Here is a 16,661-nt window from a genome sequence, read left to right as displayed (position 1 = left end):
TCGACGCAGGCTTGCAAGATACAAATGAAGTAGAGCAACAATCCAGATCGTCGCGGTGCTGGAATTGATTCCCGTCGTTTCGTATTGTTGCCCTGCTCAACCAGGAACAGACGCTCTGGAATACCACGAACCGAAGGGCAACAATCCGAATCGAAATGTTTTTGTCTACGAGAAGCCAAATTCTCTCAAAATTTGGATTAAAATCGTTTAAATTACAGGGTAACGAGGAGCAACAATATGATTCGATGTGAGTTTATCTATGTTAAAGACAGGACGATTGGGATTGTTGTGCACATGTCGGTATAACATCAGCGTATCTTCAATTTCAAACATCAGCGTATCTTCAATTTCAAATTTCTTCTCGAAATCTTTTTCTTGCAAAGAAGCAACGCCTGGGATTGTTGTGTCGGACTTGACACGGAAGTTCACGGTTCTGGGGAGCAATCTTCAAATCCCCTCGTAAATCTTGAAAAGCTTTACAGGAGGCTCAATCCAGGATTTGATGAATCACAACGATTGGAATTGTTGCCCCGTCGGACCAACAGTAACGTGATTGAGGAGATGCCCGTCGGCATTGCCGAGAGGAGGAGGACAGCAACCAAGGACTACCTCCAGCATTACCTCAAGAAATACCCCGACGGACCTCCATTGCTCCTGCCGTTTCCGAACCGACGCACGGCATGTCGAAAGCGCAACAATCCCAAACGATGCGGTCTAAAGTTTGGGGACCCTTTCTAGTTTTGACGGGCAACAATGCCAAACGTTGCGAAGTTGCTCTACTCATTTTGCACCTCTTCGGATTGTTGTGGTCTGTCTGCCGGTTTCATTTTGGTCAACGGTCAAACCTGTCTCTGATGAGGCGAGCTGTGTTCTTTATCGGTGCGGGCCCGTCCAAGACAATGTATGTGCGGGGACGAGGGTCCCGGACGACGCTTGGGATGGTTCGCAATGCACCGGGGCCACCGGCGGTGGATTATGAGCCTGTTCAGAGTCTGTCATGGCTGCTCGGATCCGTAGAGTACGAGAAGACCGAGAGAGGAACCAGCGACTCCTGGGAGAAGGAGCGGCAGGTGGATGAAGTCCTGCCTTGCTTCGGGGTCAAGCAGGTGGGTCAAAGATTGTTATTCAGTGTGTGGTCGGGAACTTGGCCTGGGAAATTTGGTTGGTGGGAGAGGAGAGGACGGGAAAATAAGTTTGTATCTGGAATTGCTTGTGATCTGTTACTGTTCCCCAACCCTATCTGAGGTATGTTGCTTCCAGGAAGAGAACTCTCCTATCGATTTCGGGCCGTACAAGACTGATCGGTTCACCTTGAACAAGAAGAGCTGGCCTGGTCAGAGGCCACAGCCCACCCCTTACGAGGTAAACTCAGAGCCATATGATGGGAAAGCACTGTGGAGGCTGAATCACTCCATCTCCTGCAGACCATCACGGTGTTTGTCAATGATCTGCATGGAGAAAAGGTTCCTATCAAGTGCAGGATAGCGGACTCCGTCGAGTCGTTCAGGTTGAAGGTGTGGAACAAGATGCAGGCGCAGATGCACTTGCAGACTCTGGACGATGATGCGGATGCAAGGTACGGTCTCCTCTGCGGTACGACCTGTTGGTTGACTTGGCAAGGAAGGTTCTTCAGTGCCGTCTTCAATCCTGGGAATGTAGAAACGAAGCTTAGCATCGTCAGCGACGTCGGCTTGTCCAAGCAGATCCCCGGGAGCTCTCACTACTCCAAGGAAGTGCGCATTGACGGTTCGAGCGTCGTTCCAGGTGTCGCTGCCTTGGAACAACTATCGTGTGATGCTGATACATGCTGCCACTGTCAGACCGGATGCTCAGAAAGCCTATCCCTTGTCCGCGCAAGTACAATCCACCGAGACGCTGCCCTGAGGTTGGAAGCGAAAGTCAATGGCATGCAATGTGACTGGTACAGCAGAAGCCGAGCGATCTTGATCTCTTCATCGGCTCTGTGAAACTGGAGGACGGTCAACTCGATCTCTCCAAGACCATCAACACAGGTCCCATGCACCCTTTGCATCTACTCGTTCTGCTTCCATCCGCAATGAGTTCAACCCATTTCCTCCCCTTGATATTTCCTATCTCCTCCCCTTTGATCCTTTGATACTTGCTGGACGCATCACGGCTCAACTCTGATCTACCTGATGTTTTCAACATCCATCTCCGTCAGAAGCACTTGCCTACGATGTCCCCTTTGAGTCCTCTCCAAGTCTCTGACCTCTCTCATCAGGAGCGAAACCACCTTATCTCATGACCTACCTCAAGGACTATTGCGTTGCCCCGGGGTAATTTTTGTTTCCTCGACGACATCCCGGCTGTCGCCTTGACGTCCAGAACAGAACCGTCTTTCGTGCAGAATATACACAGACAGCAGCAGAATACAAGATGAAGAATCCTGAAATGGACGTCTCCAAGGTCCTTCACTTGGGTGCATCCGTCCAACTTTGACATGTCTCACAGCTCGGACCGATACCAGAAGCCGACACAGTCGTGACAAGGGCACGAGACACGGTGTGAGGAGGCAATGCCAGGAGAACAAAGTGACTGGAGCGTAGGTTCTCGATCCAGACTTCTACATCTCCTCCTTGGAGCAGGTCAGGGCATAAATCGTCTCCCGTTCTTTTGACGCTTCCTCCTCGTAACAGGCCCCAAGACTCATCGCCGACTTCTTCGCGTTCCCGGAGGACGAGGATGGGCCCTTCGTTGGCAGGTGATGACTTTGCTTGCGCGTTTCCTATCCATGAAGTTTGCTGTCACTCTACAGGCTGACTGAGATCGGTGAATCCTCGGCTTCCAAGACGTTCACGAACCACGGGCTCAGCAACCCTCAGGTCAGATGCTGTTTGTTGTAAATGATGATGTTGACGACTTAACAGGATATGACCAAATCCATCGTGATGGTGTAAGATTTTGTAAACTCAGAAGCAGCAACACAGAGATACCAGCCTTGCTAAGGGTGTGACATGCAACACTCTTGTAAGATTGTATTTGTGGCTTTCATTAAAGGTTGGTTCTCTAGTTTAAGGTAAAACACAAGGATGCAAGAGCGAGAGACTTTTGATCCTGTCTGTCTCTGTCTTGCTACCTAGGAAGCTTCGCACGTCTACATGCTGCAGTTGCGGTTAAGTTTGTGCTCAAGGAGCATATTGTTCTCGGGAGCAAGACCCAAACAAGCCCTCATGATGTTCACCATGCATTGCCTCTGGGTGAAGAGCGCGTTGACAACTGGAGTTCCAGGTGGGACCAAAGGAGCCTTCAGAAGGAAGCTAAGCACCGACAAGACCGGATGGAAGCGTTCATATTCCTTCGCTCCCTCCCGCTTGAGCTGTACTCTCTCGAATAACTCGCACAAGAGAACAAGGTCAATGATGATAGGAGCGGCAAGCAACGAGTCTTCGCACGTGTTGTGCATCACAATGGTGTTGGTTCCTCCCATGAAGATCTCGGAAACATACTCGTCCATCGCACGCTTGCTATCTCCAACGTTGGGGACGTACTTGATGACCACAACGTGATCGGGGTGCTCTCCTGGTTCGTACAAAATGTTGTTTGAGGCAACCATGTCGTCGACCACATTGGACTTGGAGATTTCCTTGGAGCGGAACATCTCGGGTTGAGACAAGTTTCTCCCATCGTTGTTTCCGAGATGATTGTAAGAGACGATGGATTTCACCTTGATGCCAGCGCTGATCAAGAAATCGACAAGGACAGACTTGACCTTGGTCTGTCCGGACTTGAAGTCATCTCCGCCGATGAACACCTGCTTCTCCTCAGCAAGCTCGAGGACTCCAGGAACCTTGAGACAAGTTCACGTCAGGAAGGGCGAAGTACAGCAGTCTAGGGACACTTACAAAGGTGTTCTGAGGAGAGCCATTGATGTAGGAAGCGCCTTCCAGGATACTGGCAATCGCGAAGACGGTGGAAGGAGAGATTTCTGACTCGCCACGCTGAACTGCAGCAAGGAGGTTCTCTGCAGTGTCGTTCACGCCTGTTTGGATCTTGATTGCGCGTCAGAGGATAAATGAAACCTAACATTCAAAGCCTCACCTCAGCAAATCTCTCTGTATTGGCAGTCCACAGGACAATCACTTTGTCCAAATTGTTGGCAGACTTGAAATCACGAATATCCTTCCTGATCTGGTCAAGCTGCTCTTGCTTGCTTCCCTTCAGGACATTGGTAGCTCTCCCTGCCTGGTTTGCGGCAATAAAGTCTGGGAAGTAAACCGACGGAAGTGGTCTCAGCTTTTGCATCTCGTCGTAAACCTGGCGCTGCAGGTCATAGTCAAGAACCTTGGCGTTCTTCATGGCGTCTCCAAGGGGGGTGCTGCAGATGTCCCAACCTCCAATGACCAGATCGTTGGGATTGACCATAGGCAGAAGGTTCTTGAAGGGAATGTAAACGTTGTCTCCGCACTCGTTGTTGCCGATCCGGATGGTCGAGGACTGAGTGAGAGAGCCGAAGTAGTTCGAGCGGACTTCTCCTTCCTTCTTGTTCCATACGATGCCATGGCGGTTTGCAATTATACTTGCCGTGACCGTGGTGCCGTTGTTTCCTCCCCATCCGACAAACATTGCTCCCACCCTTGGGACCTGGCGATCCGTCTTGAATTCGAAGTTTTGTGTCTGAGGCATGACAACCGTCTTCCCATTTCGGTTCTCTACCATTGTGGTCTGGTAGGAGTAGGTGGCAAAGATAGCCTCATCAGTGTAGTTGACCTTGTCGCTCTCGACTTCGAAAGGACCGTCGAAAAATGACTCCGTGCTCGTCATAGTTTAACTGTTGAAAGTATCAGCATGCAGTATTCGCACTTAGCATTTCAAATCACAAATATGTTATCATCTTGCAGTGTGAATCATGAATAAATGCTTCTAAGAATAGAAAACTGGAATATGACAACAAGTAAACCAAGAAAACCGTAGTTTCGAAACAGACCAAAAGTCTTCAACAACATTCCTATCATAGGTAGAACTAAACACATGATTTCCGTCTTGGATCAGGTAGCTGTCTCGTGTACAAACTTTGAGCAAAAATGGAGTAATCAAACCCCGCTGTTGAGCTACGAAATGAACACGAGACATTTCACTGAATCCATGAAGAAAAGTGATAAAATCTCTCTGGGTTCACAAAACTATCTGCAATGAAGGTTCGGAGCAAGACAACATCTCGTTCTATCCACTATCTATGTCAGTACATCTTCTCCATCCTCTAACTTTGTCCTCCCAGCCTTGGCACATGCCACTACTGCATCTCCAGTCGCGCGGCAGACTCTTTTCCACCCCCTAGAACCCCCTACCCTTTCTCCTGCCCTTGGTTCTACCCCCTACCCTAGAACACTCTGACAAATTCATTACCCTACCCCAGGCGTCCCCATACCTTCTACCCCCACCTACCCTCAGTGACTTCTTTAGAGTGCATACCCCCTTTCAACAACATTAGTCATATTCCCACTATAGGTACCCCTCAGAAGAGCAACGAAAGTACCCACTCAAACCCACCCCTACATCCTACCACCCCAAATTCATAATACCCTACCCATTCGGAAACAGTATACTACTAAAAATGGATTGCCCAATCAATCATTGCCTGAGACCTAGCAGACCCCTATCTCCCTCATGGTTTGAATTCAAATGGCGTATGACCGGTGGTATTCTCCACCCTCAGTTTCATGTAGATCCCAAGGTGATGGTGACTTCACAAGGGTAGGACCTATGTCACTTTTTATTATGGTAGCATTAAGAAAAGAACCCTCCATGGATGACCTCCGAACATCCTTCGAATTGGGTACCCACTTAAATATCCTGGTCCTACCCCTACCCTTCACCTCCGTTTGACCCGGTTGGCAGGACTTGCTTACCGAACATGGTTCTGCTACTACCCCCATATAAGTACCCTACCTATAAAGAATTCCTGTAGCATGAGTGTGGGACCCCGGTACTTTCTCCTCAAGCAGGACCCCCTTGTCAATACCCCTTCCATGAACACCCATGTCATTTGGTGTCCCCACTTTTCAAACTACCACCCACCTCTCATTATATCAGTGTTCGATTCCCCCGATGATGGGTGCCACCTTCCAGAGTTTCTAGTACCCGTACTCCAAGGAACCCGAGCGTTCGATGGCAGTCTTTCCAGAGCTAAGGACATACTATAGCGAATTGACTTATAGCTTTAATCGATGAATACCTTAATATGTCTAGACTGAATTTTGATCACTCTCTGAACTTGAACCCCACCCCACATTCTGGAGGACTTGCAAACTAGCCTCCAAGTGCCACCGTCAGCCACCCTACCCTTGACCCTACCTATAACTTCTGCCTCACGAGGCCTTCAAGGAATACCACCCCTCCTTTTCCTGGTCAAGGACCGGTTTTATTTGAATGGACCCATTCGATCGTCTGGCGGGGCATTCGGGTACTTGGCTCGGAGGGGTAGGGGGTCTCATTGAGGACGGGTCCTTTACAATGGATGTAGAGGGGTACAATACAGTTAGAGGTGCAAGGGGATTCATGACAGTGTATGGCTGATAAGGGGTAGGGTGAGGTACCCCACCCTGAATGTTCGATGCTTCTTCCCAGTTGGTGACTGGTGGAACAAAGTTTGGACGGGTTTGGGCAATCTGAGGAAGAACAGGGGTAGGGTGATCATGGGGGTGCAATTCTGCATGGAGGGGTGGTGATTCACGCACGTGTCCTTGTTTGAGACTCCCTGACCCACCGGTCCTGCTAGTCCTGATTGTGGGAAAAGGAGGGGTTCATTCCTTGTGTGGAGCGCTCGCCCCGCCCTGGCGGCCCTCGGGACTCACCGGGCCGGGGCAGCCGGGCCAGGCCGTAGTCCGACTGGCAGTACGGTCCGGGTCATAGCGGCTTTGAGTCAGCGGCTGAGCGCGTCAGACGGACTTGCCGCCGGCCCGTACTTGCTGCCTCACCGTCTGCCGGCGGGAGTCTCGGAACCGACCGTAAACGGTGTTCACCGTCTCAGTACCGTACTCCGTACTGACCGTGACACTACGGTGCCCGGTACGGTACCGTCACGGCAGTGGCATTGAATGATTCGGTCGGATTCAGTGGCAACTTCACTGATTAGTACTACACTGGTAAGTGCGAGGCTACATCAACTCGTACGGGCAAGCAGTATGCTTCATCGAAGTCTGCATCTCCGCCACCGTGCCCAGCAGCTGTGCAGGCTTGAGTGCCGCTGCGTCCATCTCCTGTCTGCCGACCTGTGAGAACGAGATGTATCTCACCAATGTCTCGGTGCGATCTGGCTCAGAGCTATTTCTCTCGCTCGCGCTCTGCAGTGATTTGATCAGTCTCAACAGCTGCACATGAAGTTGAAAGTTTGATGAACGCAGCATCACAACTTGCGCAAGCTGACCTGTGATGATCCACCAGGAAACGTGTTCCCCGAGTCCCTCTCTGCGCTGCTCGGAACAGAGCTGATAGTCAAGTCGACCTCACTGGACTCGCTCAGTGAGATCTGATCTATCAAAGTGCTGCTCAAGGACAGTGAGGGGTATTGCATGAAGAGTTCGAAGATCAAATCACTTGTTGTCTCTCTTCGGGCTCAACTTCGCAGAGTGATCGTTTGGCGACATTGTAACGTCATAGTGCAACCTCTTGCTTGCTGTCGGAGTCATGTTCAGATTGTTGTCCGTAAAGCTAGTGGCAACAGTAGTCAGGTGAGTTTTGATTTGACGCAGTGCAACAGCTTTCTAACACTTACCGCACGTTCAGCTCTGCTGGTGCCGAGCTAGACGGTGGTCTTTCCCAAGTCGTGACCATATCCCAAGATGGCAGGATTAGAGATGAAGTCTTGGCAGTTGTTGGGAAATTGCCATGATAATAATCGTGTTCAGGCTTCATCCCTGGAAGTAGGAGGGCCCTGAGCACAAGGAATCAGAACTGGTCACGACATCACTTAAAACAATGATCTATTCACCTTCTCATATCCTTCAAGAAGCATCGCAATAATTTACAATCATAGCCATCCGACATCATATTCGCTTGTACTTGGTCGTAGTTGACCAACAAGAAGCTCAGCGCCTCTTGCTTCGATTCTTTCCGTGGAAATCTTAGGACATACCCCCTTGCACACAACAGTCAAAACTTTCACAGCAGCGCACACAGCGTTCATGTTCTTACTCACCTCACGATCTCTGCCGAGCAGAGGCAGTCTTCGAGTTCTACCCAGAGAAAGTGATCGGATACCGCCCTTGAGAAGTAGAAGCATTGCGCGCAGATATCAACGAACAATTCCTCCATGGCTCTTTGACTCATCATCTCCTCAGCTCGAGTCAGGGTCAGCTGCAGCTCGAACAAGTCGTCGTAGAAGCGTCCGAAGGACATGCTTCTCAGGCTGATTTCTCAGTCCCTTCACCTCAGACTCATCTCCTCCTCTCCTCTCCCCTAACTTTGCCTTTCTCCCATCGCCATCCCTTGCTCTTGTCGTCTCCTCGGCGTTCGTCCTCACTCGCTGTAAACCTCCTTCCCTCTCTCTCCCCCGTCCCTTCCTCCACCAGACGTCGCCATCGCAGCGCTTTCAAAGTAAAAACTGACTTTTTACTTTCCCCTCCGTCGAGCTCCAACATACCACTTTTTATATGTGAGAGGCATAGTAAAGAGAGCCATGTCCCCACCCTCCCCCTTACTTGTTGCCAGTGCAGATTCTAGTCTTGCGAAGTGCTCACCCAGTCCTGCTCCCTTGACGAGCTCACAGGAGGTAACGACATGATCTGAGGCGAAGAGCTCGGAAGAACGAGAAAGAGAAGCAGGGAGGGGAGAAGGAAAAGAATCGAGATGAGAACCATGATCTATGCTTTCAGCTACAATCTTGACAATACCCAAAGGTCACTCAAGTCGGTCAAGGATTTATTGTACAAACTGCCAAAGAACTTTTACAGCATTACAACGCTCAACAAGCCCAGTCAGCCCTCAAGAGCGTCTCTTGCGCTTAGGGATCCTCTTGAGAGACTTGGCCGTGGTGTCTTTCGGTTTCCTCTTTGCCCCACTGCAGCAGCCAGTCAGTTCGCTACAAGTCTTTGCATGATCGAACGAACCCTTCCGTCCGAGCAGCGGTGGTCCTCACACGCCCCAGCGTCGCAGTCCCTTCCTGCTTCGTCGTCTTGACACGTTTGATCTCCGTCTTGAGCTTCCCCGGCATTCCCTGCACGTAGTCGGCCTTCCTCGAGCTCAAGGACTCGATCGGCTGCCCCAACTTCGTCGCTCGCTCGATTGCCATAGCGAGGGTGTAGTCCCTCTTCGTGATGAGGTTGGTAACACGTCCCGTGCCTGGCACAGCGTCAGGAACTAGGAGGGAATCCGGAGCCGGCGCTACCTCCTCCTCTCCCTGTCCTTCCGATCCTGTGGAGATAGTCCACGGGGTTCAAGGGGAAGTCGAAGTTGATGACGTGGGAGACATGGACGGTGTCGATGCCCCTTGCGATGATGTCTGTAGCAACAAGAATCTTCTTCTCCCCGGACATGAACTCTTTGATCTGTACAACCCTCTCATGCTGGGCGACCCATCCATGGCCCTCTGCCACGTCATAGTCGTTCTCCCGGAGCAGCTTCGCTGCAAACATCGCGCTATCTTTGGTATTGCCTGGCAAGACACAGGATCAGCGCGCAATTGCTGTATTCTGCAACCTGATTGTCTCACAGAATATGATCGTAGCGTCTCGAGTCTTCTCATCAAGCTCTCTGGACTTTGCCCAAGTCTGTGTATTCATTCTTCTCCCTCTGTCGAGTACCTGCATGTATCATCAAACAGGGCAGAAACGATAACTTTCCGTCTTCAACAAGATGCAAGGTTGTTCTTACCTCCAAGAGCGTTTGCGCCCTGTCTCCCGCCGAGACAGACACAAACTCCTGGAAGATCCTATCCGAGACCTGCCTTGGGGTCAAACCGAGATTGTCCTCACTCGAGCTCTCACTCTGTGGGCTGATTTCGTCTGCACTTCTCTGTAACGAGGGAAAGTGGACGAGATAATGTTCTTGACGGATGCGGGAACGTGGCGGCAGCGAGCATACACTGAACGATCCCGCGATCCTTGGGATGGAAGGGGCCCCGTCTGACACTCATCTGCAATCGCAGAATCAGCAACCCTGCCCCCCTGACATCGTCGCTCTTCACTTGATTCTTGATAGATTCAATCTCCTAACAGGAAGCGTCAAAGGATCAGGCAGCGCTCGGAGCAACCATGGCTTACCACCACATCGGACTCGACAGCAAGCTTTGCTTCCAGCTTTGCTCGCAATTCTTCACTTTTAACGTAGTTCTGTCCAAGAGCATCAGTCCACCGCCGCTCTCAGTTCCTCTCCCACACCTCCCGTGCGGCTGTGCTGGCCCCGCTGATGGCCTCGAAGATCTTCCTGAGCTCTTCGCCGAAACCCTTGAAGCTCGTCACACACGCAGGTCGCAACTTTCTCGCACCTGAGCAGCCATGGTGTCTGCCTCGTCGGCCACGACGAACCTGACGTCTCCCAACGAGAGGTGGTTGTCATTGATGTGATCCAGCAGCCTCCCTGCAGCAACTCGCTCAGCTCTCCCTTCCCACCTCCTCAGCTGTTGCCCACCAGGTGTCGCAATCACAAGATCGACTGGCTGTTCCAGGCGCTTTGCCTGCATGGCTGAAGAGGCTCCTCCCAGCAGGCCTAAGCTGGAGAACCTGTTGGGAGCAGGGTCTGAGGACAAGCGAAAGGGCAACAGAAAGTCGAGAAGGACTACTCACTTGGCATGCTTTGAAAGACCCTTAGCTACTCCCAAGATCTGCGATCCAAGCTCTCTCGTTGGGACAATAACGACTGCAACAACCAGAATCAGAGGCATGCAACAGCTACTAGTTACATCTCTCACCCGCTCTTGGACGTTTTGGCCTGGCGTTAATGCCAAGGACAAACTCATCGACTTTCAAGCGGTTTACAAGTGGCAGAAGAAACGCCAGGGACTTTCCCGATCCCGTCTCGGCACAGAGCAAGACGCTTTCTCCCGCAAGAGAGAGCGGCAACGATTCTTTCTGAATGGCTGTAGGCGTGTTGATGTTCATATCGCCGAGCGCCGCACACAACTCTGGTATCAGCCCAACGGTACTGAAGTAAGAATTATCCGCCACGCTAACTTGTGCATCGTCGGTCGTCATCGACAGCACACAGTGAACGCCCTGCCCGAAAGTCTCTGTCCTCCTCCCGCTCGCAGGGATGAAGCTCCTGTGAGGGAGCTTGGATGCTACGGGCGGCAGACATCTTGGCCTCAAGGAAGAGAAGAAGCTAGAGGTGGGGGAGGAGAAGGAGGATAGACGTCCTGGAGCATATGCAGCTGGTTGGAAGGCATCGAGCCGTCCATAGAGGACGCCGAGGAGGATGAGACGTAGCGGCGCCGATGCGAGCATGGCCCCCTGCCTGAGGATGGGTGGTCTGTGAATCGATAACGTTAAAGTGGGGGGTCAAGTGTTGAACAATTGAAAATACAGAGTATAATATTGAAGAAATTGCGAAATCATATTACACAAAATTAAGTAATATTGAAAATTTTGAGTAAGATATTGAAATGTCGAAAATAAGGGGTTTCGGGGGCCGCTCGTGAAGCTCTTGCGCCCCACACTATGAGGCGACAGGCAGGAAGAGGAGGAGCCGAGGCGAGAAACATGTCAGTGAACATGTCAGTGAACATGTCAGTGAACATGTCAGTGAACATGTCAGTGAACATGTCAGAGAGTGTGAAGAGAGGAGCTGTCCATCCTTGATGTTATGTTGCTAAGTTTCAAGACCTTTGTTGCCGTGATGAAACATTGTTTTTGCTCCGGGCCAACTTTGTACATGTGTTCAATGTGTTGTGGTAGCTTTTGATATAATTTCTTCATTGACTCTCCTCGTATCTTTTTGTTTTCATCCTGCTATGTCTGATTCAGTCCTTTGCACGTCGCCTTTGCTCATCGTGTTGTTTGACCGATTCGGTGTTTGAGAATCAAGGGAACACAGGAGAAATTCTTTACTAGTAGGATTGAAGATTTCTTTTGCTCCAATGGATGAACATGCATTATGTTGCACGTAGTCTGATCTGCGGACTGCTGCTATGCTAAAAGAATAAAATCGGAATTGAGATAAGATTCAACACGCCCTGGCGCTGTGAATTTTTGCTTTTGTCCTGGGGACAAATGACTTGGAATCACCTCAACCTTGATGTCAATACATCTTTTGCAGCTTCAATGCAGACGGTTCTCCACCTGTGTCTTACTCTCTTCTTCTTGATTCCGAATTGTCAACCATCATAAATTTCTTTTGGAACAGCTGTCGAGCACGGCTGCACCAGACAGCCTTCACGATGAATGGAAGTGATTGAGACAAAACCCCATGGACTGCAATGTTTTTCTTGAGATTGTCTAGCGAGGAAGATGAAAGAAAAAGGAGATGAGAGAAGTAAGATACGCACACTTGAAAATGCAGGGCTTCTGAAACATATCATACATTCCCGACGTTTGAAACATCTAATACACCTTATTGGGCAACCTTCTCATGTCTGACTATGACCTGATTGCTACTGCATTAAACCCTCCGAGGGCTGATGACAAAAGAGTTCCATCTGAGCGAAGTCGGAGGCCCTACGGTGTTGAATGTAATACCGCTATGGTGGCAGGTACAAACTCCCTGTTTACACTGAGGTCTCAGATTGGAAGCAAGGAGGAGGCGAGGAAGGGGCCTGAGAGGAAGAGAGAGGGAGAGAGAGGGAGGGAGAGAAAGGTCGAAGGAGCGAACTAGAGAGGAAGACAGCATACCGTACGAAGGGAAATCTGCCATCCAGGCACGGTCAGGAGCACTGCGCCTGGAAAGAAAAACATCAAACTAAGAGGTACCCCCACCTCCTCTTCCGCCCTGTCACAACTACTACAGGAAAATCATTCAGTACCCCTACTAAATCCCCACGTCGACCACGTATGATAAAGTCCCGTCCACCCACCCACCCCACCCACTAGTCTTTAGTTTTTTATCTACTTTAGTCTAACTAAGCAATGGCTTTGTTGCCTTGGTTTCATATCGCACGCTGGAGAGGGAGGAGGGAGGGGGGAGGGACAAGAGGGCACTGCACAAGAGCAGGTCCTTTGCAGCTTCTTTGCGAGTGATTGAGATTGCTTCTGCTGTATGAAGTCAAACAACCTGCTCGATTGAAGGCAAGGCTACACGAAAATTGTATCAAGCATGCGCAGAACTAGCAGAACATTTGCAGGGAAACTACGTATCATTTACGTGATCTCTTTGTTCTACATGTCTATGTGGTCGTCTGCAATGACCACACAAACTCCTGTCCTTCTCGTCAACCCTCAGTTTGGGGGGGATCTATCCAACATACTGAAGCTTGATTCCGAGGTCAGGGACAAGATGAAAAGTAACTTCTATGGTCCGATTCATGACGGCGTCTCGATGCTTCCTCATTTCAGGGCTGAGGCTCGAGGAAATTCTATGCAGAGACGACAAGTCATGGTGCAAACATCAGGAATCAACAGGTCTCGGATAAGGCAGGAGATCGAGAAAGTCTTGGGCAAGAGGGTATACAGGTATATCCCGCTGAACACCTACGTAGTGGAAGCAAACCAAGTGGAGATGAAAAAGCTTCGCACAGTTCAGGAAGTTGTGAATGTTGTTGAAGTTCCGTCTATTATGAAGCTCTCGAAAGTACTTGCTGAGAAACTCCTTCATGCTGAGCCGAAGCTGCGTGAGTCCCGCAGCCATGTTTCAGATTCCTTCCAAGGGTGCAGCACGACCCAAGGCTCTCGTTGTGGCACTTACTCGGCACAGCTTGCCACCGATGCCGCATCATTCCTTCAAGATATAGCCCAAGTGTTGAAAAAAGTGGGGAGTGTGGCCAAGTTTCAAGAGCCTGAAGTGAATTCGTCCGTTGTGAGTTGATTTTGTTCTTGCCGCATCGGGCTCTGACCTGGCTGACCATCTCAGGTCTTGATTGACGTTCTAGACGACTACTCTCTCGAGACTCTGAGTTGGTTATCAACGCTGATAGAAGTCAGATGGATTGCACCTCACTCAGGTAGGAGGTTGAGGCCCCTAGTGAAGCAGAATTCCGAATTGCCAACGAGCTCAGGGGCTGCAGCCAAGCTACGGAATGTGTACGTGGTAGAGCAAGTCCTTGGCGTCTCTCGATCGAAAGTCCTGGGTCTGTCGGGGAAGGACCAACTGGTCGCAGTGACGGACACGGGCATCGATTACAGCCATTGCTTCTTCTACGATCCCAACCACAACGTTGACGTGTGTTACGAGACAGGTGCGAACAGCTGTAGCTCCCAGAGCTCAGGGCATCGCAAGATCTTGTCCTACACTGTCATGGTAGACTCAACGGTGGGGGACGTGGTGGAAGGCCACGGCACGCACGTGTGCGGGATTGTGAGCGGGAACGCCAACGGACAGGCAGATTCACAATTCCTGGCAGCTGAGAGCGGTGTAGCTCCGGATGCCAAGGTTGTGTTTCAAGACGCCGGGGACTCGAGTGCGTCAGGGTATCTGAACATCCCAGCAGACCTCGAGCTCGGCGTCTACTCGTTGGCACGCGGGGGTGGGGCGCACGTGCACAGCAATTCGTGGGGTGGATTGAACAACGAGTACAGCATCGATACTTACCACACAGACGACTTCGCCTACTTGCATCCTGACTACCTGATAATCTTTGCTGCGGGCAACGACGGGCCGTCCTATGCAAGTGTGTCGGAACCGGCAGTAGCGAAGAACATCATCTCAGTCGGGGCCTCGGCGGGGATCCCCGAGAACGGCTGGACGTCTCCTCAAGTCGGGGACATCTGGTTCCTGGTACAGAACGTGCGGTACACTACCAGTATGGTACCTGCCATCTTCGGTCCTCCGATCTACGGGAGAGAACGAAGGAAGGGGCAGATAGTCCTCGCTGAGCCACTAGAAGCCTGTTCTCAGCTCACCAACGCAGCAGTGGCAGCGGGGAAGTTTGTGCTTGTTCGCAGGGGCCAATGCACGTTTTCGTTGAAGAGCTCCTTCGTGCAGGACTCGAGCGCGCTTGGTATGATCCTCTTCAACAACGAGGCCTCAAAGCCCGAGGACGTGGTCGCTATGTACCCAGCCAACGACTTTAAGCCTCTTATCCCCTGCCTCGCTATCTCTTACAATGATGGGAATGTCCTCAACGACGCCATCCAGGCTCATCCAGATGCTGTCCAGGTAGAACTTCCTGCCATCACAGACCTTGCCACCAATGTCGCCTCTTTCTCCTCCCTCGGCCCCACCTACGATGGTCGCTTCAAGCCCGACTTGCTTGCTCCCGGGCAGCAAGTCGTGTCTGCTCGCTCCGAGGGCAATCTCGGTCAGTACCACTGCGGCATTGACTCTTTGATTGACAAGTCGGGAACCTCCATGGCAGCTCCAGCAGTAGCTGGGCTGGCCCTCCTGCTAAGAGAGTACTTCTCTACTGGACTCTCAGCCGGGAACGCTCTTTCCCCCTCAGCGAACACTGTTACAGCCTTCGAGCCTTCCTCTGCTCTCCTAAGAGCTATGCTCCTCCACAGCGCCAACCACGTCGGGCTCGAGACTGGCTCGCTGCCCCCATCCACCAAGCAGGGATACGGCCTGGTGAACATCTCCACCGTCCTGCCCTCCCCCGACAAGCAGGGCTTCATCCTCCGCGTGCAGGACAACATCAGCATAGCACACAGGCAGCTGTTCTCCTTCTGCCTGGATGGTCGAGGAGGCGCCGAGCTGCGTGTCACCATCGCCTGGACGGATCCTCCTGCTCACCCTGCCTCCTCTCAAGCTCTTGTCAACGACCTGGACCTGACCGTAGTGGGGCCGGACGGAGCGACTAAGTATGGGAACGGGAAACAGTTCTATGAGTCAGGATTCTACCAGGTGCGGGACAGGTTCAACAACAACGAGCAGGTGATAAAGAGCCAGAGAGAGAACGAGAGGGAACGAGAGGAGGGAGGAGGGGGGGAGGGGGGGAGGGAGAGTTGAGCTGTGTTTCATGTAACTTCACTGGCAGGTGGTGTGGCCCAACCCTGGTCAAGGAACGTACATGATATATGTGTTCGGATGGGATGTTCCCGTGGATCCTCAACCGTTCTCCATCGTCGTCACAGGAAATATCGAGATGAAGGAAAGTTGCCCTAGCCCTTACTGCCCTTACGGCTGCAACGGAGCAGGGCAGTGCGAAGGAACGTACTGTCGTTGCGACCTGTTTCACACAGGAGAAGCATGTGAGTTGAAGACAAAGCATTTGGACAACAACCTGTTGCTTCAGTTGAAACTTGAACCAACTGAAATCTCCTACTTCTTCTGGAACGTTTCCGATGATAACGACACATGGCGGCTATTCCTTGCTCCCCGTTATCCCACCAACATCTCCGTGATGCTGTCATGGAACAGCAAACCCTCCTTAGAACATCACAACTTTCTGCTCAGGGGAATGTACCAAGTCACAGATATCTCTAGTTCTCAGTTCTCTGTCACGACAGGAGGGGTTTGGGTCCTGGCCATCCAAGCTCCTCTTATATATAGGAGCATCACCGACTTGTATCTAGAAAGGGGGACAACAAACTTGAGTACCAATTGGTTCTCTGACGCCATGGCGACTACTACTACTTCCTCCACCTCCACCTCCACCTCCACCTCTACTACTATGCCTTCTC

The 16,661-nt window shown here is 51.2% G+C and overlaps 5 protein-coding genes across 5 annotated transcripts; 2 read left to right on the top strand and 3 right to left on the bottom strand.

Moving 5' to 3' along the window:
• Positions 1-707: 707 nt before the first annotated feature.
• Positions 708-2,918, top strand: GUITHDRAFT_99844 (hypothetical protein; the record flags this gene model as incomplete). Its single annotated transcript, XM_005841285.1, has 13 exons — positions 708-1,106; positions 1,261-1,362; positions 1,425-1,576; positions 1,625-1,764; positions 1,821-1,885; positions 1,931-2,012; positions 2,243-2,297; positions 2,352-2,427; positions 2,473-2,523; positions 2,568-2,606; positions 2,658-2,722; positions 2,777-2,843; positions 2,889-2,918. 13 exons carry the CDS (start codon positions 708-710, stop codon positions 2,916-2,918), a joined length of 1,323 nt encoding a protein of 440 aa, XP_005841342.1.
• Positions 2,919-2,996: 78 nt separating this feature from the next.
• On the bottom strand, positions 2,997-4,790 carry GUITHDRAFT_91609 (hypothetical protein). Its single transcript, XM_005841284.1, has 3 exons — positions 4,060-4,790; positions 3,864-4,010; positions 2,997-3,808 (listed from the first exon to the last, which is right to left on the bottom strand). The coding sequence occupies exons 1-3, from the start codon at positions 4,780-4,782 to the stop codon at positions 3,116-3,118; spliced, it is 1,563 nt and encodes a 520-aa protein (XP_005841341.1). The 5' UTR covers positions 4,783-4,790; the 3' UTR covers positions 2,997-3,115.
• Positions 4,791-7,115: 2,325 nt separating this feature from the next.
• On the bottom strand, positions 7,116-8,355 carry GUITHDRAFT_132107 (hypothetical protein; the record flags this gene model as incomplete). Its single annotated transcript, XM_005841283.1, has 7 exons — positions 7,116-7,229; positions 7,254-7,328; positions 7,385-7,502; positions 7,555-7,668; positions 7,733-7,891; positions 7,949-8,095; positions 8,156-8,355. 7 exons carry the CDS (start codon positions 8,353-8,355, stop codon positions 7,116-7,118), a joined length of 927 nt encoding a protein of 308 aa, XP_005841340.1.
• Positions 8,356-8,861: 506 nt separating this feature from the next.
• GUITHDRAFT_160645 (hypothetical protein) lies at positions 8,862-11,396 on the bottom strand (the record flags this gene model as incomplete). The annotated part of the gene is made up of 12 exons (XM_005841282.1): positions 8,862-9,016; positions 9,066-9,297; positions 9,344-9,610; positions 9,668-9,758; positions 9,829-9,969; positions 10,127-10,165; positions 10,218-10,286; positions 10,335-10,400; positions 10,442-10,533; positions 10,585-10,676; positions 10,740-10,812; positions 10,865-11,396. 12 exons carry the CDS (start codon positions 11,394-11,396, stop codon positions 8,941-8,943), a joined length of 1,770 nt encoding a protein of 589 aa, XP_005841339.1. The 3' UTR covers positions 8,862-8,940.
• A 2,941-nt stretch (positions 11,397-14,337) lies between these two features.
• GUITHDRAFT_63496 (hypothetical protein) lies at positions 14,338-15,333 on the top strand (the record flags this gene model as incomplete). The annotated part of the gene is made up of 2 exons (XM_005841281.1): positions 14,338-14,796; positions 15,199-15,333. Coding segments are annotated over 2 exons (594 nt in total), but the record flags the coding sequence as incomplete, so codon positions are not given.
• Between the last annotated feature and the right edge of the window lie 1,328 nt (positions 15,334-16,661).

The sequence above is a fragment of the Guillardia theta genome, assembly GCF_000315625.1.
Source record: "Guillardia theta CCMP2712 unplaced genomic scaffold GUITHscaffold_3, whole genome shotgun sequence".
Lineage (NCBI taxonomy): Eukaryota > Cryptophyceae > Pyrenomonadales > Geminigeraceae > Guillardia > Guillardia theta.
The sequence above is the reverse complement of the archived record's forward strand: the minus strand, read 5'-3'. Positions and strand labels throughout refer to the sequence as shown.

What these genes read in the sequence shown, in the direction of transcription:
- GUITHDRAFT_91609 (XM_005841284.1), bottom strand. Translation starts at nt 4,782, where the DNA reads ATGACGAGCACGGAGTCATTTTTCGACGGTCCTTTCGAAGTCGAGAGC. An exon ending in ATACAGAGAGATTTGCTGAG is followed by an intron (nt 4,011 to 4,059) that starts GTGAGGCTTTGA and finishes CGCGCAATCAAG; the next exon opens with ATCCAAACAGGCGTGAACGA. An exon ending in GCTCTCCTCAGAACACCTTT is followed by an intron (nt 3,809 to 3,863) that starts GTAAGTGTCCCT and finishes ACTTGTCTCAAG; the next exon opens with GTTCCTGGAGTCCTCGAGCT.